The sequence below is a fragment of the Macadamia integrifolia genome, chromosome 12, assembly GCF_013358625.1.
Source record: "Macadamia integrifolia cultivar HAES 741 chromosome 12, SCU_Mint_v3, whole genome shotgun sequence".
NCBI lineage: Eukaryota > Viridiplantae > Streptophyta > Magnoliopsida > Proteales > Proteaceae > Macadamia > Macadamia integrifolia.
The window spans coordinates 4,676,959-4,700,199 of record NC_056568.1 but is presented as its reverse complement, the minus strand read 5'-3'; the positions used below and the strand labels follow the sequence as shown (position 1 = coordinate 4,700,199).

The window sequence follows — 23,241 nt, the reverse complement described above, 5'->3', positions numbered from 1 at the left end:
TATCTTTGCTTTGTTGGTACCCTCACTTCAGGCAGATATGAGGAGAAGCTTTCCTCACCATCTTTGTTGTTAATGTGGCACGCATCTGGTGGTGAGGGACCCAGCATTTTATGGGCACTAGCATTTGGATCATCTAGCAATTACTTGACCTGATTGCATGATCATAACCTGTATTTGGAAATCATATGTTCTTCCTAAGGCTTATGGGCAGCATTTACTGAGAAGTAGATTCACTTCTTTGCAGATCCTATCATCTGCTTGGCAAATTGGTTTGGTCAATATGCTAACATGATGGAATAGTATCTGATGGTGTGGACAATTTTATCTGCTTTGTTTGATAAAAGTTCTTGCACCTCTGGTGGATTTACTGCCTCTAATTTTCATACAGTAATTTTAAAACCCTATTCAGAGAATAATTAGGATCTCTAATCAGGTGTTGAGTTAGGTGGGGCTCAGCAACTGATGGGTCATAACCCCAGGTCATGGATAGACATGCTGGTAGTTTGGCCCTTTTTGTGTGTGTGTGTGTGTGTGTGTGTGTGTGTGTGTTTTTCCACTTTCCAATGCTTTATCTGATAATGGTGGTGCTGGACCAGATGTTTTTTGCAACTTCTATTTTGCATGTGCATTTCATGCAATGGGATGATGTAAATTCAGTGGAAAGAGCTGTTGAAAAGTGTGATGAGGTCTGGGAGTATATCCATCCAGATAAAGTGAGTAATATTTTCTTTATCTTTCCTTCTTTTAAGTTTCATGTATGATATAGTTACACAGATGTGAGTTGGAATTTGGTTATGGATTTTGATAGTCTTCTTGAACAGATCTAGTCACAGCTTTTGTGTAACATGATAGTTGCTTTGTCTATAACCCCAAACTGCCTGTTTCTGGAGTTTTTAGTTCAGAATAATTATTTACGTCGTGAAAATAATGTAGAACTCCAAGGAGTGGGTAAAAGTCCCAACTACGTTAGTTCTTTTATGGAAGAGAAAATCTTGCTGTTTGTGCTATGGGGAAAAAATGTAAGAAGCAAGGAAAATTAGGGTTAAGGGTGAAACTTGGACTACAGTTTGATGGTTGATGAAAAGATGAAGATGTGAGTTGATAAAAGATGGTTAGGACAGTGGTAGAAAATGGTGAATTTGGGACTGTTTTGGAGGTTAAAGAGGGGAAAAAACAGAAGAGAAAAGAAAAAGGGAAGGAGAAGAAGAGATAACTCACATAGGAATCCGCTTTCAAGGAGACTAAATCTACATGCCTTAGCACAGAAGCCACAAAAGCTAATGAGAACTTCATTTATTCTATCCAAATCAAAAGTAAACATTACACACACTCACACACACACACACACACACACACACACACACACACACATATTATATATATAATGTAGTAGCTTATGGTCCAAGTATTAATGACTCCATCCCACTTTCCTTGTTTGACCACTTTTATCAGCTAATGATTTAAGGTATCTCCTTTTAAGCTCCGCCACCTTATCCTAGTACAAATAAGTCCACTTTCTAATGATTAATAACTAATAAGACATATATCCATGATCAATAATCTATGTTGTGTGGTTTCCTGGTATAGCCTTATCTTTCTCCAGAAAAGCTGCTTGAAATCTGTCCCTTCAGTTGTGTAATAGGATAAAAAGCTGGTGGACTTTCTAGTTAGAAATCTATTTGGTTGTTATGATGCCCACTTTTGAAAGTAACTAAATGCTCCTCTCTTTTCTAAGTATGTGTTTAAAAGGATAAATTACAAGCCACAACAAAATCTAAAACTGAGATCCCCTCATTCCTCTCTCCAAAATCATATACTCCATGTCCACCTTCATAACCTGTACGATCTCTCCCAACAGGTCTATTTCAGATCACCCCCTATAACAGTTTTCTCCTTGACTAAAACGTTGCACTAATTCATCCATGTGTTCCCAATAGTAAATTACGATGCTACTTGGGGTGTGTAACCACTAATTATATTAACAACCTCTTTTTCCAACACATTTTTTATGGATATAATCCTCTGTCACCAAAGCTTTTAACATCCACCACATCGTTCTTTAAATCATTATCTACCACTTTACCCACTCCGCTTACTTTTATTCCTCATATACCAAAATTTAAAGCCATCCAACTCAGATTTTTTTACCCTTCCATTTAGTCTCTTGAATACAAGCTATTATAGCTCTTTTTCTCCTCATAACATCTATCAATTTTAGTTTCGTACCCGTTAAAGATCCAATTTTCCAAGATGCTAATCTGATCCTACGCTTTTGGACTAACTTCTTTACCTGCATCCATGGTTCGAGAACCTTGGCCTACTTGTCACCGCATTTGGGTGTGCTGACGCTTGCATGGGATGCTGTAGCTAATCCTTGCTCACTATTCATTACACTTGGGTCAAAGTGTAGTGCGTCGCTTGCGGGGAACTCCCTAGCATAACGTAGAAAATATAAGGTTATAGAATCCATGTGAAAAGGGTTTGGCTAGGGTTTTTTTTTTTTTTTTTGGGTGCCTTGCTCACTATTTGTTGCACCAAGGTCAAAGTGTAGCGCGTCGCCTGCGGGGAACTCCCTAGCATTTCGTTGAAAACGTAAGGTTATGGAATCCATGTAAAATGGGTTTGGCTAGGGTTTGTTTTTGGTGCTGACTGGCAACATGACGCACCAACCCTCCTTTATCCGGGCTTGGGACCATCAACAAACACTGGCAGAGTTCAGTGCTTTCATCAGTTGAAAAGTAAAATTATTAAAAGTTTCCTGTTTTACTATAATGTCTGTCCAGCAGGCCTTGTCCCAAAGCCTTTGCATTTGACATTGAGTGCAAAATTTTAAAAGACGACCAATAGATGCTTTGATAATTTTAAATAGTTTAGGTTGATGCATGGGAGGATAATTACCAGAGACTAAACGGCCCTAAATCAAATGTGTAATTTGGAAATGGGTTTCCTGAATAACATCTATTCATGTGAAGAATCAGATTTTGTGGTATTTGCCGTTGGGTGCTAATGTCAAGTGTTATGGGCACAAAATTGCCTGACATGGACAAAGCAAAGTTGCCACAGCGCCCAAGCATCTGAGACACTTGGGCAAAAGTTTTAGCCGGTTAATGGCTGGACAACAACTATTCAATGGATACTAAATTCTCCTCCACACACACCGAAACACAAAAGTAACACAGGTTTACTGTGCAAAAATCATGAATGCCAAATGAAAATTGAATAATAATAACCATGTTTTGGTGCCATGTAGTGGGTGAGCCTTAGCGCAATGGTTAAGTTGCGGTATTGCAACCTGTTGGTTGCGGGTTTGAAACTTGGAAACAGCCTCTCCAGCGAAGCAGGGGGTAAGGCTACATACATTTGCCCATCCCTGACCTTGCAGTAGTGGGAGACTCTTGCACTGGCTTGCTCTTATTTATTTATTTATTTTCGGTGTCATATTTCATGTTTAACATAAAAAAAATACCCAATTGCTAATAAAACAACAAAGTCAAGGGCCATAAGTGGTAAACCCCTAAAGGTCGTTGGCTAGTTTTATTCAGTGACTTGACTCAAGTTGACACCAAGACACACCTAGGTGACCCTTTGCAGGTGCAGCCAACCTATGCATGAATAAAAAACATGCTTTTAAGATTGCAATCGGTTGTCTGACCATATTGGTATCTGATGGGACCCAATATGGTCTATTTTATGTGGCAATTGGTGAATTTATGGGCAACATCGGGCTTTTTCTTACTTGGTATAGTCATGATGATGAACATTTATTTCCCGCTCCACTTTCTCCCATGCACTCTTTCCAAGACATTTCCAACGACTCTTTTCCAGCGGCGATATTCCAACGGCTATATTTCAACGGCTCTATATCAACAACTAGTTCTCCCTTCCCCTATATATATTTGTATTGTGAAATATAAAATATATATATATATATATATATAGAGAGAGAGAGAGAGAGAGAGAGAGAGAGAGAGAGAGAGAGAGAGAGTCCCCATTTGAGTTCAAGGTCCTCTTGAGGTTGAGTGAGTCCTGCACTTGGGTTGAGGGAGTCCCGACCAGCCCCAGAGTTAAGTAGTCCTCTTTGACCCTTGAGTTAAGCGGTCCTATCTGGCCCTTGTTATCTTGTACATGATTTCTCATTTTGGCAATACAAGTCTTATATATATATATTTGTCTGCATTTTTATTGCATATGGGATCCTTTGTTTGGATCAATTGATCCATTATCCATACCAATCCATATTCGTAAAATGATAAACAAAAAAAAAAAAAAAAAAAATGGAGCCTATAAGTTGTATGAGACTAATTTTGTGATCTCTGATTATGTGTTTTTCCTCACAACTTAGACATTAATGTATTTTACTGCTAAACTGCACATTCTGCCTCGCAATACTGATCAACATTTCTTTGCTCCACTCCTGAACAGAGACAGCAGTGCCTGGGGTTGTTCTTTTACAATGAGCTTCTGCATACTTTCTATCTACTCAGGATATGCGACTACAAAAATGCATCGCAACACGTTGACAAATTGGATGCTGCTATGAAGGTTGAATTGCAGCAGGTGCAACGTGTCGAGGAATTGACTGCAGAACTTAATGCCATAAATCTTAGTCTGTCCCGCTCTGGCCTACATCACAAGGAAAGATCAGCATTATGCCAAAAACAAGTTCAACTTCAAGAGCAGCTGAGTCATGTTACTAGATTCAGTTCAACTGGAAAAGTTTCTTTGGAACCATCATATTTTGGAAATGCGAGAAGGGCATGGGAAGATAAGCTAGCATTGGCGCCACCTCCAATAGACGGTGAATGGCTACCTAAAGGTGCTGTCTATGCTCTAGTTGATCTGATGGCTGTCATGATTGGGCGTCCTAAAGGGTCATTTAAGGAGTGTGGAAGGCGGATACAATCTGGACTACAGTCCATTCATGGTTAGTTCCTTAGATAATTTGGTTTCCGTTATCCTTTGCACGTTTCCTAAACTGGTTCACTTGTTGAGTTTTGACTTAACCACAGCCATCCAGTTTTAAGTAAACTTGCACTTAGATATAACCTTTGCAATTTGGTTAAGCATTCATGATTCGTTTCATAAAAACCTTTTTTTTTTTTTTAATCTTTGAGGGAAGATGTTTTATTATTTAAATGTGGTCCGATTATTTGCTTGTTTTATGCCACCGAGGAATGAATTTGGTCATGGGCATGGATCCAAGTGTCTGACTTGCTGAGCCTGCAAGTCCTATGATATTGGTCAGAGTCTACATACGCATTCTTTTTTTTTTTTTGCATTTCTTCTTTTAGATATACTATTTCTCATTCTTAAGAATTATTTTTTGTCTAAGATATTCAGTTAAGAAGAGAAACTTCCAATGGGTTTTTTGTTTCAAAACACTGTTTTCTCATCACCATACCATCATGTAGGGTGTTTCGAATTCTTTTTTGACATCACACTTTGCATAGTGGATAATTTGGGACATAGTTGCCAAGGCGGCAAGGCGACCCAAGGTAGTGGAGTTTCCTTGGCGACCAAGGCACCCTAGTGTTTTTATTATTATTATTTCGTTTCTTCTCTTTCCTAACATTATATAGTATGCTACATATACCTTATATCATAAAAAGTCAACTAAGCCACATCAAGTCATCAAAAATCAACATTTAGAGAAATGTTCTAGTTCTCTAGTGTGTTTGATTGGTCAAATAATTTAATTTTTACATGAGAATATTTGTACTGGGTAGAGCAGCAAACCAGCTTTTCAACAAGTCTAAGATCACTAAAATCTGAGTTGTAATGACGATGTTATGTTCTGGTCAAACTTATTTTAAAGTGTGCAAATGCTTTTAAAATTGTCTGAATGAAAATAATTTTTTGGACATCACAATGTTTTACCACAATAAGATTTATGAAATTTTCAGAATTGAGAAAAAACCTCAACATTTGAGAGTTGAAAATCGCCCCTACCACCAACAAATAGTTTTTTGTTTTGGACTGGGGAGTTGACTTTTTATCCTTTTGGAATTTGATTTTCAAATTTTTTTATTGGATTCAAATATGGGGGTATTTGCTTATTTATGAATATTATCTTTAGTAAATGAATTATTTACTTAACTGATATTTGGCATAAATAAAGTGCCAACTGCATTCAGGCAACAATTGCGTAGGCCCAAGGAAAACCGCCTGGATGCCAAGGCAGTGCTTAGGTGACTCCTGGACAACTATGATTTGGGAGTAGAGATTGAAGGTATCGTTTAAGCCAGCCCCAAGGCTTAAAAATGGCATGCGAGCAGCATAAAGGCATAAGGTGCCGTCCATTTGATGGGTCACACCCAATACATCTTGTAGGGAGAAATATTGAGTGGGAGCAGGATATACAGCTGATATATAGGTGGGCACAGTTGCACACCCATACAAGAATCAAGATAACTGGACAGGAACCTAGTTCTGCCATGTGTTTGGTCAGATGGTGCTGAAATTACTTTGGACAGCTAGACCCCAAAGGCCCTACACACATATCATATATCGGGTTTCATTTCAAATAGAGTTGACCACATGGCAAATTAAAAGATCCTGGACTTTGACGAGGGTGCTTCCATTCTTAAACACACATGGGAGGGTAAATGATTGGATTTGAGGCTGAAATTTGTCATGTGGCAAATCCAGGACATTCTCTTGTTATCCAATGGTTGGAATTGCCACATCAGCCTTCCACATGGCTCATCTCATATGCCCATCCTTACATTCTATAAGGGTGTGTCCACTCATAAAACCTTTTACCTTGATAATTTGTTCTTCTGACTTGTTGAAATTTATGATAAGTACTTTCCTTTTACTAATATTTTCAGAGAAATCATTGATCTATTTGGTTAGCATCTTCTTGTCTCCAGTCTTGTAGGAAATATTCGAGTTGTGACTTCTTTGGGAATTGGTTTTGCTCCTCTCTTTTATTTCACTATATAAAGGGGTTAGTTTTATGTTGAAAATATGATTTGATTTGCTTCATCTTGGTGATGATCTTAAACAACGTAGAGTTTACCGATTCAACCTTTTAAAATCTCATGAAGCTGCAAATCTGACTAACTGTTTCATGCAGAGGAGCTGTTGCAGCTTGGAATCACTGATGGTGCGACTGGTGAGGGTTTCTTTCTAATTATTATTTTTTAATATTGCTATTAAAAGTTCTGTTGATCTACAATTTTGATCTTTCTAATTGGTGGCACTAAGGAAACTCTCACCCTAATTAGGGTTTTATGTTCAAAATGCTTGTAGCTAAAGTGGGCAGACTAGGGTTTATGCCTATGTTTTTAAGTCTGGAACGAAGTTGATCAACAGGGATGGACTGTGAGCTCTGTATCGAACAGAAACAAGGCAATTCAACAGAATCAATTGCAGAATTAGGGTTCGATGGGAGAAAATTGATTATCTCAAATTAGAGCTTGGATGAGGTTGAAATCTGGGTTGAGTAGGTTCCGGGTAGAGACTGTCTGTGGTAAAAAATTGAAGGGAAAATTCACAATAAACCAGGTGTGATGAGGTCTGAGAATGCCTTCCGGGTATGGAAGTAAGATAGTAGGTTTGTCAGGGTTTGGTATGCGTGGTTTAGGGATGAAGTTTGAAGACAAACAGAGCTGGCTATATGAGCTATGGTCAGTTGCAGGTTGCAGAAAAATGGGGAACTTGAAATTATTGGAAACTTATCTGAATTATGGGGGTTCAATGATGGATGATCTTTGTCACTGGAAAACTGAAAGGGAAATTGAAAGCACATCAGCTCAGCATATTAGAGACGCTCCTTATGACTTAGGGAATCCACCCAATTAGCCAAGGAGAATTCACTCCTTAAGAGGACTGGGAATCCAGAGAGTTTGGCAGCAAACATCAATTATATCAAACTGAACTTGTGCTTCCAACAAAAGGGGTCTATCCCTATTATGCTCTAGGGGTTAGCCCAATTGTTTAGGTTTACAAGTATAGACTTTCCAAAAATTGAGACATGGCACAAAATAGAAACTAGCTTAGAACCTGCTAGAAAACTAAGCTAACAGCTACTACCCTAACCTGTTAACAATGATCAACAAAATAGAGACCAAGTTACGAGACCAGAAAATGGAAACTCTAGACTGCTGAGCTGCAGCCCTTAGAAATCTTTAGAACTGGTACTACTTGTAACGGGATATAACCCAACAACCAACCAATAAACACGGTAAAGAGAAAGAGGAAGAGGGGAGAGAAGGAACAGTTTCTGAACTACGATAGTCCAGAATAGAATGATATTGTGGGCTTCTTTGTATTTATAAAATCAGTCAAGAATCCAGCTTAGATTACAGCTCTAAATGAGTAAACAAAGTAAGACTTAAACAAGGAAACCAAATCAAACTAAAACAGTCTAGGAACAGGTAGACAACTAAGGACATATCATGGTAGGAATATCTCCTATTGTGATTGCCTAAAGGGAGCATTACCGCCAACCACAGCAATACTGCAGGGGATAGATGCCTTTTTTTTTTTCTTTTTTTTTTTTTAAATGTAGGCCCCAAGGAGACTTGCACTTATGACCTCTTAATTGCCAAGTGTTGGACCTTGCCAACTGAGCTATCCCCTTGGGGTTACAGGGATAGACACATATACCCTTGCAGTATAATACACTTATGTAACACTACTGCAACAGACCAGAATAGGTCCAAATTCACAGGATCGATCAGCCTATTTCCCCTTCTTTTCCTGCTGGTTGCATCACTAATCTTCCTCCACCACAACCACCACAACCACAAAAAACAAAAATAAACTCAGGTCATACAACAACTCAGCCTTTTCCCAACTAAATGGGGTTGGCTACAATCTACATGGATCCGTGAGAGGGTAAAATAAAAAAACTAAAAAGAAAGATACAAAGGAACACCATCCCACCTAAAAGGGGCCGGCATTATGGATCTTTGCCCTCCAAACAGCTCCATTTGAGGTCATACTAGAGTCATATTTCTGTTCTCCGAGGTTCTTCTACCACAACCTAGAATTGATGCCCTTAAGAGTCATCTTTGTTATATTTGTTTGTGTTGCAAATTGGATTCCTTTTGACTCCTGGTCTTTCTGATGTCAGGATAAGCTTAATGTTTGACAATTTCAGGATAACTGACATGCTTCATAAAATTCTTCTTTCTTGCAGAGGTAGATTTGCATCACTCAGCTATCTGGATGGCTGGGGTGTATTTGATGATTCTGATGCAATTCCTCGAAAACAAAGTTGCTATGGCTCTGACACGGTCAGAATTTGTTGAAGCTCAAGAGGTATGAAAGATACATACGCTGATAGCTTTGCTGTTCTCTTGCCCATGATTTGTCATTAATCATACAGTAAAGCATTCTGAAGTCATTATTAAGCCTACGCTATAGAAACCTATTCTGAAGTCATTATATAACCTACGCTAGAGAAACTAGAAAATTTTGTGTAAAATTCTTCAATTTTTTTAAAATATTGCATGGTTTTGGACATGAGGTATAAATTACCACTGTAGCAAGGATATGGATACTGGTGTGTGTCTTGACAATTTGCTTCTTGAAAACTCTCCTTAGTTATGTTATTTATGAAGCATTTACTAGTTTTACAACAAGGTGGTAGAAGACAAGCAAGTTTCCAATCACAGTTGGTTCATACCAGGCCCTTCTTTGAGCTCATTTTCTCTTTGGATTGGAGATGGATTGGTTAACAAAGTGTTTTTAGTTTTACTGACACTCTAGTGGTAGTTTGGTTATCCTACTGTTCATTAAGGGTAGTATAGTAGTGCTGTTTACTTATGTTAATGTCCTTTATTGTAATTTAACATTTTAATTATTATATATAGGTGTTTGTGGATCTCGGTCAGACATTCAATCTAGCCGTGACTTTTCTCACTTCTCTCTTTTTCTTCTCTTCGTAGACTGGTTGTGGACTGGTTTCTCTCTTTTTAGTACTGTAAAACATAGCATATAAAGGAGGAAGTTTGCTAATAATTTAATTCTCATTGATGAGACTATAGTGGGAATAGATACCAAATTAGAATATTATGGAGATGTTTAAGAATAGAAACATGAAGATTTCCTGGAAGTCTGGAACAACCTTTTTTTGTTTTATCTCGGTCATTGAGCCATAGATGGGAAAGATTTAGGAGTTTCTCTTGGTTTATTGTTATTAGCGGCACTATTGGCTGGCTGAAGAACTGTTAGAACTCGGTGAGATCTCCACGATTTGGAATGATATTTAGGAATCTATTTCTAATCCCAAGTCGACCTGAACCCTAGGAAACCATACCTGAAACTCCTGCTCCGAGAAACTCGAAAGCACTGCTGGTTCTTCTAATTCCACTGGACCTAGTTTGCAGAAAATTATACTGGTTTGATTCTTGAACATTGGTTCTGTTCTTGAAGTCGGTTTGATAAGATGCTGGAATTTTAAACCTACTCTTAAGATTTCTTGCGATTTGGAGCATGGTTTGAGAGGTCGAGTTGATAGGGAAGAACCCCTCTGCCACTGGAATTTTGAACCTACTCTTAAGATTTTCCTGCTCTTACATATTGACGTGGTTTTGCTTGATATGCTGCATTTCCGGTGACTCAATCAACTGCAATATCGAGGTCCAGGTTCAGTAGATCACTTAGTTTTGTTAAAAGTCCCCAATGTATTTAAGTAGACATCACTTTGCTTTTACTTATTTAAATTTCAGTTGACCTTGACCAAAATGCATTTCAGTTCAGCTGGTGAAATTAATTATACTACCAGAAATTTTGTGGAATCCCAGCCTGATATTTAAGTCCCTAATCTGTCTCTCCATGCTTTAACACCATATTTTTATATTGTACATTCCTATGACTAATACAGGTAACGGTGGTTTCCATATGTTGCAGGCGTTGGTGCAGATGAAAAATTGGCTCATTAGCTTTCCAACAATATTACAGGGATGTGAGAGCATTTTTGAGATGCTTAGAGGACAGTATGCTCATTCCCTGGGTATTTTTAGTGAAGCAGCTTTTCATTTTATTGAAGCAGCAAAGGTATGTTGTTGAATTCTAGTTTTGAAGAACGTATATATGTTTAGAATACAAGCACTGAATGTATGGTAGAGAATTGGCTGAAATCAGTTCTTCTATTTTTATTTTCAGTGCCTATGTTTTGTAATATTTCAGTCGCTAAAGTTAATTGTACTTAGGCTGGATGCGTGCTTGCTCATATATTTGTCTCCATTGACATTATTGCAATATTTTTCTTCAAGAAACCTTCTGATAATGTTCATAATCTGGGAATTTCCTGCTTCCTGCACTGTGCCTCCTGTCCTGCATTTCTTAAACATTGGTAATCAAATGATTGTAATTGCCTAATGGACTGAATTAAATCAATCAATCAATCATTGACGATCTCTCTGTTCTTCTTTGTATGTAGATATAATGGGGAATGTAAGTCCTGTATCCAAGGATTAGGTGATGCAATCCCAGGTCACAATTCACAAACCCTGCTTTGGGATTGCTATGGGCCCACAAGACTAATAGATAGCTCATTTTAAGAATATAGTGGAAGAAGTGTAAATATTATGAAGTTCAGGACCAACAAGTGAAGAGAAACAGTGAGGGGACTTAACTGGACACAATTGTTTTAGTATAGGGTATTCCTGGAACAACAATAGAGGAGGAGAATGAATGGGACAAACTAAGAACCGAAGGCTTCTAGGCAAATATAGACAGGGAAAGGTGTCTCTGAGTCAAAGGCGTTTCCTACACCCTTTTACATATGTATTTTTTTATTTTTTATTTTCTAAAAAGGCTGAATAAATAATTATACTGCGCGATGGCATAGGAAACACTTTAGGCTTAGAGAACCCTTCCCCATATAGATGATAGGGCTTTAGTTTGTTACAAAGGGAGGTCGTCTTCAACCTCTTGACTGAAATCAGGGGCTATAAATCAGACCCAGTTCCATATGAGAGAACTCTCTCATCATAAGCCCAATTGAAGTGAAATTTCAGTACATGCATTTCAACACACTACCCTCTAGAATTCAATTCATAATTACCTGAAAGAATAACTGAGAAGTTAATATTTTAATGGTGAAATCGTACTTGGCTGTAGTAGCAAGAGCAGCTGAGGATTTCAGGAGTCATTCAAATCTGGGGCTCACTAGCACAATTGCCATGCCATGGTTAATGGGAACCACCATGGAGAAAGAATCAATGCGCTATTATTGTGCAGCCATCCGTGATTCTCCAATCCAGTGAATTTCAGCTAGGATTGTAATTCTAGAATTGGCTCTGAATTGAGAGTTCTCAGAATTAGAATTGTACCCAAATGTGATCTTAGATATAACTAGATACTTAATGAGGGTTCTTTGTTTTCAGCTAACGGAGAGTAAATCAATGCAAGCTATGTGCCAAGTTTATGCAGCTGTCTCTTATATCTGCATTGGTGATGCTGAATCCTCTTCACAGGTGAAATTTATAAGTTTCATGTGCTCTTCGTAATTCCCTATTGAAGTTATTCTCAACTCTGCAGTGTAGAATTATTGATGAAAGTAATTTATCTTTTTCAGGCGCTGGATTTAATTGGACCAGTTTACAGAATAATGGATTCTTTTGTAGGAGTACGAGAGAAAACTGCTGTTCTTTTTGCTTATGGCCTTCTACTGATGAAGCAACATAACCTACAAGAGGCACGGTACGAGTTTTAATTCTTTGTTAATCCTTTCTCCCAAGAAAGGGTGGTTCACCCGTTAAAGAAACACCTAGATTACTTTGCATGTGACTTGTTATATTTTAGTGATATGGCTGATGATTTGGCCACTCTGGACTGTCTATTGGGATGGGGCCTTTTGGATGGTTGATGCAATCTAAACACCCAGATTATGGATCTCAATTGCAAGCAGGCCCAATGATCAAATCTATGATTAGATCAGAGATAAAGGAACCAACTACATTCTTAAGGGAAGAAATCAGATCAATGGAAGGGGAGGGAAAAGAGATGAAATTGATCTTCACGGGAAGAATAAGAGAGAAGAGAACAAAAGAGGAGAGAAAAGGTGATTTGGGATTCCAATCCCGTATGTACTACTCAGCAGCAGCAAAAATCTTAAAATAAACTCGTTCTTTACTCAAAATCGTCTTTCATTGAAGGGAGTGTACATACCTACACACTCAATAAAGTAAATCAACTCAAAACATAAATCTGTCAAGCTATTCAGTATTCTAATTATATCAAACACTTTACTGCTAATTTGGTGCACTAACTTTATCCCTATTTTATGGGCTTATAGATGAGACCTATTAAATGATGCCCCCCCCCCCCCCCCACCCCACCAAAAAAAAAAAGAAAAGAAAGAGGCCCAACCTATAATAAACTATCCAAAGGTCCAGCCCATTGGATTGGCAGAAGCACCTTATAACCCTGCCAAACTTGGATATAGGCCTCCATACGGGATTAATGCCTAATGCAACTCATAATTGAGGCGGCGCCTACGCGTCCATTTGGCTTGCTGGTGTCGCCTTAAAACTTTTCCCCCTCGACCACCTTGGTTCACCTAGGCGCCATGACAACTATGATACAACTACATCATTGGTCAAATATCAAAGTTCAAAGTCCACCTGATAAGCTAGGGGTAGCGGAGATGAGAATGCTAAGATGGATGTGTGGAAAAAATAGAAGGGATAAGGTATGGAATGACCAAATTAGAACGGACCTGGGGGTTGCCCCAATTCCTGACAAGCTTCGAGAATGTCATTTGAGGTGGTTTGGGCATGTTCAACGAAGGCCATCGGATGCACCGGTAAGGAGGGGTAACTTGATTCGGATAAAAGGACCCAAGAGACCTAGAGGCAAGCCAAAAATGACCATAGGTGAGGTTGTAAGGAAAGACATGCACAAACTAGGCCTGGTCCCAAGTATGATCTCAAATGGAGCTGATTGGAGGGCTAGGATCCAGGTAGCGGACCCGCTTTAGCTGTGTTCTACTCCGTTAGCGATTACTAATCTGTTTTCCTTTATCGCATTTTCTTTCTTCTCTCTTTGGATTTTCTTGGATCCATGTAGCCGACCCCATTAAGTTGGGATAAGGCTTTGTTGTTGTTGTTGTTGTTGTTGTTGAAAGTCCACCTGAGCTGCGTGCCCCTCCCCTCCACCACCCCTATTAGTTTTTCTATTGCAGTTTTAGGCATCAAAAAATTTCTACAGTTAGAACAATTACTTCATCTCACAAACCATCTCATTTAACGTGAAATTTATCTTTTTGTTGTAACAGTGTCTGGATTAACCAAACCAGTTACTCTTATACACCTCAACAAAATGGTGTGGCCGAATGGAAAAACCGACATTTGTTAGACATGGCTAGATCTTTAATATTCCATGTATAACAACACTAAATGGGGTTGGCTACATGGATCATTGTCTTCCAATCAACTTTGTTTGATGCCATACTTGGTACAAAGCCGAAGCTATACATGTATTTCTTCACCACTTCTCCTATGGTCATTTTAGGTTTGCCGCTAGCTTTTCTAGATCCTTCAACTTTAATGTTCCATATGAATGTTCCTAAAAACTGTAAGGGTGAATGTTGTGTTGACTACTTTTTTTATTTTTTATTAACCTGATGTTTTCCTCTGTTCTTCGTAATAACACCCCATTTTCCATTGTTTTTCCTTCCTGTTCCTAGTTTAGTTTATATTAATGCATTTTTGGTTGTTAGTGTTTTGTTCATAATCTTAGTCCTAGCGTTGATAAATTACCCCTCAAGCAAGTTGTCTTTTTCTTGTTACTCCTTTTGGTTACTCCTGAACCCAAAAGGGCTACTCCTCTGACTCATCAGTAATTTGTTGGTGCTAATATTACTCTCTTTGAGAATACATTGTATTTTGGTCCATCTGTTTCTGATTTGGGTCTTATCTCTCCTATGCCACCACCTCTTCCTTAACTCATTCCTCTTGAGGTTTCAGATCCGAGGCCTATAGGCGTGCCTTTACCCTTTTACAAGCGTCTTCCGAAGAAAACACAGATTGTCCTTGTTGTTCCTTTGCCTCCTCCATCCGATTCTTTGCTTGGAGACTCTTCATCTGTCATTTATCTCCTTGTTGCACTTTGGAAAGGTACTTGTTCCTGTACTCGACTTCTTTGGTTACCTATCCAATTGCAAATTATGTTTCCATTTCTCATCTTCCTACTTCTCTTTGTCAATTTGCCTTATCCCTCACGTCCCACTTTGTTCCTACCCATTATAAAGATGCTTTATCTCACCTTGGATGGAAAACTACAACGGATACCTTACCATCTCGTTGGACATTATATGGTGTCGTTGGGCATATATTGTTGAGTATAACCTTAATGGTTCAGTCGAAAGATTGAAATCTTGTATAGATGGTAAGGGTTGCACACAGACATATGGGGTTGGCTACTTTGAGACATTCTCTCTTGATATCCTTGGCTATCAATTTTGATTGGCCTCTTTGCCAGTTAGGCATCAAGAATGCCTTTTTGTATTGTGATTTGTAGGAAGAGGTTTATATGGAGCAACCGCATGAGTATGTTGCTCAGGGAGAGGACACTACCAAAGTTTGTAGGCTACACAAAGCCATTAATGGACTGAAACAGTCCCCACATGCATGGTTTGATAAATTCAGAAAAATTCTTGTTGCATATGATTTTTCTTAGTATTATTCATATCACTTAGTTTTTTTTTCGGCGTCAGGACTCTAAGGTGATTGTACTGGTTGTTTAATTTGATGACATCATTGTCTCTGGTAAATGATTTGTCTGGGATTGTATAGGTCAAGATTTATTTACAGCATCACTTTTAGATGAAAGACTTGCGCACTCTCCGCTATTTTCCTGGCATTTAGGTTATTTAGAGTAAGAAAGGTCTCGGTTTGTCTCAACGGAATTATGTGCTTGATCTTCCGAGTTAGACATGAATGTTAGGTTGTAAGCCTATAGATACCCCTATGGATCCTTATATCAAGCCTGGAGAACATAGTTTTTAAGGCACTGCTAAGGCGTCGCCTTACCAGCGCCTTGGGGTTGATGCGGTCTAGAGATGTTAAGGCAGTGCTTCGCCTTACGTGAAGTGGTGCCTTATGGTTTTTTTTTTTTTAAACACATTTTAAAATTACTTGATGAAGATTCCAAATATAGATTTTTTATTGGTAGATGTATGATTTTGTTAACACTTGAGATGTATGGGATCAGCTTTACTCCACCAAAAATAACCAAAACAAACAATACAAAAACACAATTCACAAACAGGGTTTGGATTTTGTCAAGGATTTTAAGAAACGGCTTTGAGAAGGAATCAAGGAACAAGGAAGAACCACTGATCTAGGCGACCATTTTGCTCCGGCAGTAGTAAGTTTGCTTCGGTAGCGGTGAGCTTCATTCTTCTTTGACAGGAGTAGAAATATAGTGGATGACCTTAGGGCTTAGGCACTCATTTTGGTATCATAGAGGTAAGTATAATAAATACTTGTATTTTTTATGTCTTCTTTTCTTTATATTTATAATTTTGTACCATAATTATGTATTTATATTATATGTTAATATGTTATGATGATTGATGATTGATGATTGATGAAGATGAACTTAGTTTATTCACTTTATCGATTTGTTTTCTTGATGAATATCTTACATTGGTATGAATATGAACTTTTAATATTTATTTAACATATGAGTAATAGGATTCAATTAGGATTTGAGCCAAATAAATTGGTTTTATAAAAAAATTACACAAGAACGCTTTAGTCAATAAGGTGACACTTTATGCCCGCCTTATCGCTAAGGTGCTCCAAAAGACCCTCAAACGCCTTCGTCGCCTTACCGCCTTAAAAACTATGCTGGAGAACCATAGTATCGGAGACTTATTGGTAGACTTATATATATATATATATCTCATTGTGACCCAACCTGCCATCTCCTATGTTGTTGGTGTGATTAGTTAGTTCATGCCAACACCTAAGCAAGTTCATTGGAAGATAGCTTTCGTATATTGAGATACCTTAAGGGTGCTCTGGGGAAAGGCTTTATTTATTGTTGCCATGGTCACACTAGTATTGTTGGTTATTCTGATGCTGATTGGGCAAATGGTGACCAACAGTCTACAAGTTATTGTACCTTCCTTAAGGGTAATCTTGTTACTTGGAGGTGTAAGAAATGAACAATTGTGGCATGTTCAATTGTTGAGAGTATCGAGCTATGACTCACATTGCAATTGAGTTGATGTGGCTTTGGTCCTTTGTTTAGGGCTTGATTATTTCAGCACAAAACCAATGGAGATGTTCTGTGATAAATGATAACAAAGTGGCCATTTACATTGCTAATAATCCTGTTTTTCTTGAGAGAAGAAGCATATAGAAGTAGATTGTCACTTTGTTCGGACGCAGCGGTGAAGAAGTTGATCTCCATTCCGTTTTTCAACTGTCATAATCAACTTGGGGATTTGTTTACCAAAGCCTTGTTTCTGAGTGATTCCTACCGAAGGTGTTATTAGTTGGGCTTGGGTGATGTCTATGCTCCAGATTGAGGGGGAGCGTTAAGCATTAGCCTTGGTTGGAGGTCCAAGGGGTCCATGGATCTCATACTGTGGGGGTTGTGACTTGTATTCTTAGCTTACATCGTTTGCTAGGTTAAATTAATCTAGTTTATTTTTATTTCTTATCTCTTCTTGTGAATTTTAGAGTCTTGATCAGAGTCTTGATCATATATTAATATGTTTCTTATCTTAATATATAAATCAAAACAAGGACTACTGATCGAAACAAGGAAAATCTTTGAAGTAGAAATTTCTTAAAAAACACCCGACAAAACAGAGGAACAGGGTGAGCAAACCAGCAGCTATTAAACAGAACAAAAGATATTGAAAGTAAAGAATAAGCAGAAGAAAGAGCATAAAAAAGAAGATGAAAGACCACTACACCTGATGGAGTGTCAAACTGTCAATATAAACGATTCAAAAAGAGAAAAGAAGTGAAGAAGAATTTTATAAAACTCTCTTCTTATTGAGAATATTATTTTCGACCAATACAAAAACTGCAGCACTTCAACACTAGGCAAGCACTAAAGTATGCCTCACATAATGTGACTCTTGCACTGTGGATTTCTAAACACTAGGAAAAACTACCACAAGTTAGTTATATTTGAGATTTCAGCATCTTAGTGAATATGAACAATCTTACCCCAGAGAACTATGAAATGCAGGATTCGGCTGGCCAGTGGCCTGAGGATCACACATCAACATTTGGGGAATATTCAACTTGTTTCACAGTATTTGACAATCCTTGGGAGTTTGGCACTTGCCCTGCATGACACTGGACAAGCCAGAGAAATTCTGAAGTCCTCTTTGACATTGGCAAAGTCACTTTATGATATTCCTACTCAGATTTGGGTGCTTTCGGTTTTGACAGGTAGACATTATTCCTTTTAGCATTACTAGATTTTTTTTCCCCCACCATGGGAAGGGAAGGTGCACCAAGGTGTCGTAAGATTCTTATGACAGAGCTCAGGTTGGTGACATTCCCTTGATATCCCAATGGGAGTTTCTATGCCCTGGAAACAATCAGATCGATATGTAATTTTGGATAGTTATAATCTTGAGAGTCTAAGAAATTGACGCAAAACAGAAATTCAGGTTAACATGTAAAAGTTTTGGTCACTGTTGGCACAAATATTGTGGCGGTTGATTGCTTGTAGGAATTGTGGAGAATTCCCTTCTATTATTTTCTTGGAAAGATGGGTGGCCTTTATTTGGCTCCACATTGGAACCTTGCGACCTAGCGGTCGTAGGTTCGAGTCCGGAAACAACCTCTCCGCAAAACAGGGCTAAGGCTGTGTTTATTATGACCCTCCCCAAACCCCAGTGGCAGGAGCCTTGTGCATTGGGTATACCCTTTTTTTATTGGTAACTTACTCCCTTTTCAATGGAAGGGAGCAGCTGGTGGAGAGTGCCATTGACAGCTTCTGAGGTTCAAATTGGAGCTCATATAAACTTCCAAATTCTAATAGACTTCAGGTTGGGATGTAACCTGAAAATATTAACATGCTTCAATAATACTTTAAAATTTTTTTAGCCTTTCAACTTTCCAAATCTGTTTTTAAATTTTGGTAGAAAAAAAATCAGGCTTTCAGCCATTGACCCCAAAGAAGAAGTATTTCATCCTAATAATTTAGGATAAAAATCTTTTGTCCAGTGCCCCCTATGAAATGTCTTGAATTTCTGGACATCAAAACCTAGTTTGTCAATTTGGTGCTTCAAAGGCTCATTCGGCCCCTCTTTCCCAAGTCTACTTTAGGATTTAGTGATTAAGATCTAAAACCATTTTCAGTGCATAATTAATTGGAGTTGGGATTCTCTCTCTCTCTCTCTCTCTCTCTCTCTCTCTCACACACACACACACACACACACACGCAGAGGATGAATCAATAAATCTCTTTGTGTTGTAGCCTTGTATCAAGAACTTGGTGAGAGGGGAAATGAAATGGCAAACTCTGAATATGAGAGGAAAAAAGCGGATGATCTACAGAAGAGGCTAGCTGATGCTCAGTCATCCATACATCACATTGAATTGGTAAGGCAACCATTTTTTTCTCTGCCAATTGTATCTTATATTTTTTTCTCGTGAATAAATAACAACTTTTATTGATGTAAGAAGTACATAGAGGTAGAATACATAGAAGTACAAGAACACAGTTGGCCCTCCTCAAAAGGATCAACCTACCTTGCAACCCCAGCCCAATATAACTATGGCCTCTAGCTATGACTCACAAAGGATCGGAATCCCCAACACAGAGTTGAGGTCTTAAAACCCCTTGCCTAGCCAATAAATCTATTTTTACGTTATATTACACTATGAAAATCGAATTTTGAATTTTAACTTAGAATCTAAGCTGGATGATGCCCATTTTAAAGCTTGCTAGAGGCTTTGGGAAACACTTCTATTTTTTATTATAAAAATTACTGATTACAGGGGGGCAGGAATCAATGGAATAAGGAGCTATCACATATACATCGACAACATTTTGGATGTTAAATTTTGAATTGTCTAATGTTTTCCTTTTCTTATATAATTATTAAGGGGATAAACCTAAAGCAAAACCACTGAAGCTGCATATACACTTGATTTGGATGTATAGACCTGATTTTAAGATTGTTCATGACGCAAAGTCTTTAAGGCCAAAATTTATTGAGTGCCTGGCCTTTGTGGCAACCTTATTGGCTGGCTAACGTCCTTCATTCTCTAATAAAAAAATATCAAGTGAAAAATCCCTGAGGCAAAACCACAAGTTCCACACTGCCTGTACACTTCCTTTAGGCATATACACCTGATCTTAAGATTGGTCATGGCTGTAAGCTCTCTAAGGCCAATAATTTACCAAATCCCTAGCCTTTACAACAACCCTATAGGCTGGCTTTCAATGGCCATACCATATCAAACGGCTTTCTTGGAGCTTATCATGGATTGGGCCAACACCCAAATCAGCTCTAATATGGTAATTCATTACTTTATCCTTCTTAGTTTTGCCGCGCAACCAATCTTACCGTCCTCATCTCAGCTACACATTGCTTATCTACATGACACTTCTTAACTACAAACATTTTGCCCCCTACATCATAGCTGGTGCTGTTCTAATGACTATTCTTCAAAACTAAACTTTAAGCTTTAAAGGAATACGTCAGTTACACAACACCCCGGACGCACCTCTCCACTTCATCCATCTAATTTAATTCCCAGAGAAACATCATCCTCAATATCACCTTCTTTATTTATGATCCCAGATACCTAAAATGATCACTTGCTGGTACCTCTCTCTCCTCAATTTTAACCATTTCATTGTCCATCATAGTGTGACTAAAGTTACACATCATATACTTCGTCTTTGTTCTGCTTATCTTAAAACCTATTGATTCCAAGGTTGATCTCCATAGCTCCAACTTAGCGATAATCTCGGGTTTTGTCTCATCCACCAAAACAATGTCAACAAAGAGCATATATCACGGAACCTCATCTTGAATATTCCTAGTTACATCATGTCCATGAATGAGAGGAAACAGTTAGGCCTTAAAGCTGATCCTTGACGTAGCCCCACGATGATTGGGAAATCAGCACTTCGACCTCCCACAGTTATCATAATAGTCACCATGTTTACTCAACACCCTTCTCTTCCCCATTAGATGCCAGACTAACTCTCTAGGGACTCTATCATGTGCTTTTTCTAGGTCAATAAAGACCATATGGGGTCCTTGTATGTTATAAATTTTTCCATGAGCATGTTGAGGAAGTATATAGCTCAACATGCTCATGGAGTACGCTCTAAATTTTTCCTGGCAAGCTCTGTCCAATTGCCTCCCTACACAGTCATTCGTTATCCACCGGCGCATCCAGGTCTCCCATTCCTGCTACCTTTGCTAGAATGGCATTGAAATGTCGATCATCTTTTCTTTGCCTGCCCTTTTCTCGTCCACTAGATGGAAGAGAGTCCTTAGTATTTGCTGTCCTTCTCGCAGACCTATCCTTCCGCTAAGTAGAGAATGTATTTGGATAGACATGACTTTCCATGGGTCCACCATTTGTGATACAGTTGGGAAGCTCGCCTTTTGTGCTACGATCAGTCATATCTGAATGGAGCGTAATCTTCGTAGATAGACTTCCAACTCTCGCTCTTTTGATAAGATTTAGAAAGCCATCTACTTTGATGTTAGCTTCAAACTTTGCTGCCTCAACCATCGATTGGTTGCCGACACCCCAAGGAACAGGGTTACTGTTGTGTCCTGGGGTCTTCCCTTATCTATTATGCCCCCCACTAATGTATCCTTCTCGTGTGCCTTTGGACCTTGCCCTGTGTCTAGTTGTTTGTGATCCCTGCCCTCCTTCCTTTGTATATTATTTTCCTCCTTGGTAATGAATTTATTTATTCATCTAAAAAGAGTATATAGTTTCTGTCGTGGATCTACCAGGCATAAAATCAAAATGATTGTTCGAGATAGTGGTTTCTAAAGGGGGTGGGATACCTAGTTCACGAGGCTCCATCACGGCGGTGTCTTGAGAGGGTCATAATGTACACAGCCTTACCCCCACTTCACGGAGAGGCTATTTTCTCAAATATTAAAAGAAAGGGCCATACCTAGGGCACGAGGCTCCCACCACTGCGGGGTCTGGGGTCTACAAGGTTTTCATAAATCTTATTGTGATGAGACACCACTAAAAACCAAAATGCCGGCAAAATAATCTTTTGTTTGATATCTAAAGATTTGTTTTCATTTGGAGTGATTTTGAACAGCATTCGCACACCAAATAATCTTTAACTGGAACACAACTACTTCCATGTATCATGTATGTTTTTTTATTCATTCTAATGTATGTTTTTGTTGTTTTAATAGCTTATTTATATTTCAAGTAGCTAAATTATATGTTGACTTAGTGTTTTAGTGTTTATAACAATGCTAGTGTATAACATCTTTTAGCATACACTAACAAACTTGGGTCAGAGCCACAAGTATCATTTTGGGTGGTTTTTTTAGTAGAACTAATTCATGGATTAAGTTTAAGATGTAAAAAAATAGGTAGAAAAAAATTGGGACAAAAAACCACTTTCTGAGACTCGAAACCAAGGTTTCAAATGGGCCAATGGCGGAAAAAAAGAGGAAAAAAGATCCAAGGCGTCCTTGAAACCAAGATATTGATCCTTGTTAACAGGTAGCCATCTCATGTTGGCCAGTCTTGATCTAACATATGTTGTGGCCAAAGACCCCACTGGTCATAGTTGTCACAACAACAAGGCGATCCAAGGCGGTGGCGGAGGGAAAAAAACCAAGGTGACACCACCAAGATGCGATGTAGCAACGCTACAATGGATCGACCCAAATCTGCTCCATAACCCGGACCAAGAACCAGATCCAATTTGGGTTCAAAGTTACTGATTTGGGTTCAAGGTTATTATAATATTCCAGGATTTTATTTTATTTGGGAATATTTATTAGCTTTTACTTTTGGGTAGTTTCTAGATAGGTAAGAAGTTTCCAATTTGAGTCCTTTGTTTTAGGAGATTTTATTTTTATTTTAGTCTCATACTTTAATTAGGAAGCTTTAAATTTTAATTTATTATAAATAAGGCATGTAACCCAAGTTGTGGAATAATTGATTGAAGAATAAATTGAATTTGAGCCTGCGTGACTGTCTTCCTTCCCTCCTCCCCCCCCCCTTTCTTTGTGAGATCTCTTCCCTCACCCCATTCTCTCTTGTTTCCTCCTTGTCCAGTGAGACAACCCCC

At 38.4% G+C, this 23,241-nt stretch overlaps 1 protein-coding gene across 4 annotated transcripts in view; it reads left to right on the top strand.

Annotated features, from left to right (window-relative positions):
* Positions 1-23,241, top strand: part of LOC122057227 (sister chromatid cohesion protein SCC4) — a 46,890-nt gene that overhangs the window by 20,892 nt on the left and 2,757 nt on the right. For 3 of the 4 annotated variants that reach the window (XM_042619256.1, XM_042619254.1, XM_042619258.1), the window contains 10 exons: positions 597-713; positions 4,423-4,924; positions 7,079-7,117; positions 9,149-9,270; positions 10,864-11,010; positions 12,345-12,434; positions 12,536-12,660; positions 14,928-15,077; positions 18,175-18,380; positions 19,417-19,541. In XM_042619256.1, coding sequence (XP_042475190.1) covers positions 597-713; positions 4,423-4,924; positions 7,079-7,117; positions 9,149-9,270; positions 10,864-11,010; positions 12,345-12,434; positions 12,536-12,660; positions 14,928-15,077; positions 18,175-18,380; positions 19,417-19,541 — 1,623 coding nt within the window. The remainder of the gene's footprint in view (positions 1-596; positions 714-4,422; positions 4,925-7,078; positions 7,118-9,148; positions 9,271-10,863; positions 11,011-12,344; positions 12,435-12,535; positions 12,661-14,927; positions 15,078-18,174; positions 18,381-19,416; positions 19,542-23,241) is intronic. The other variant, XM_042619255.1, reaches the window with a different exon arrangement.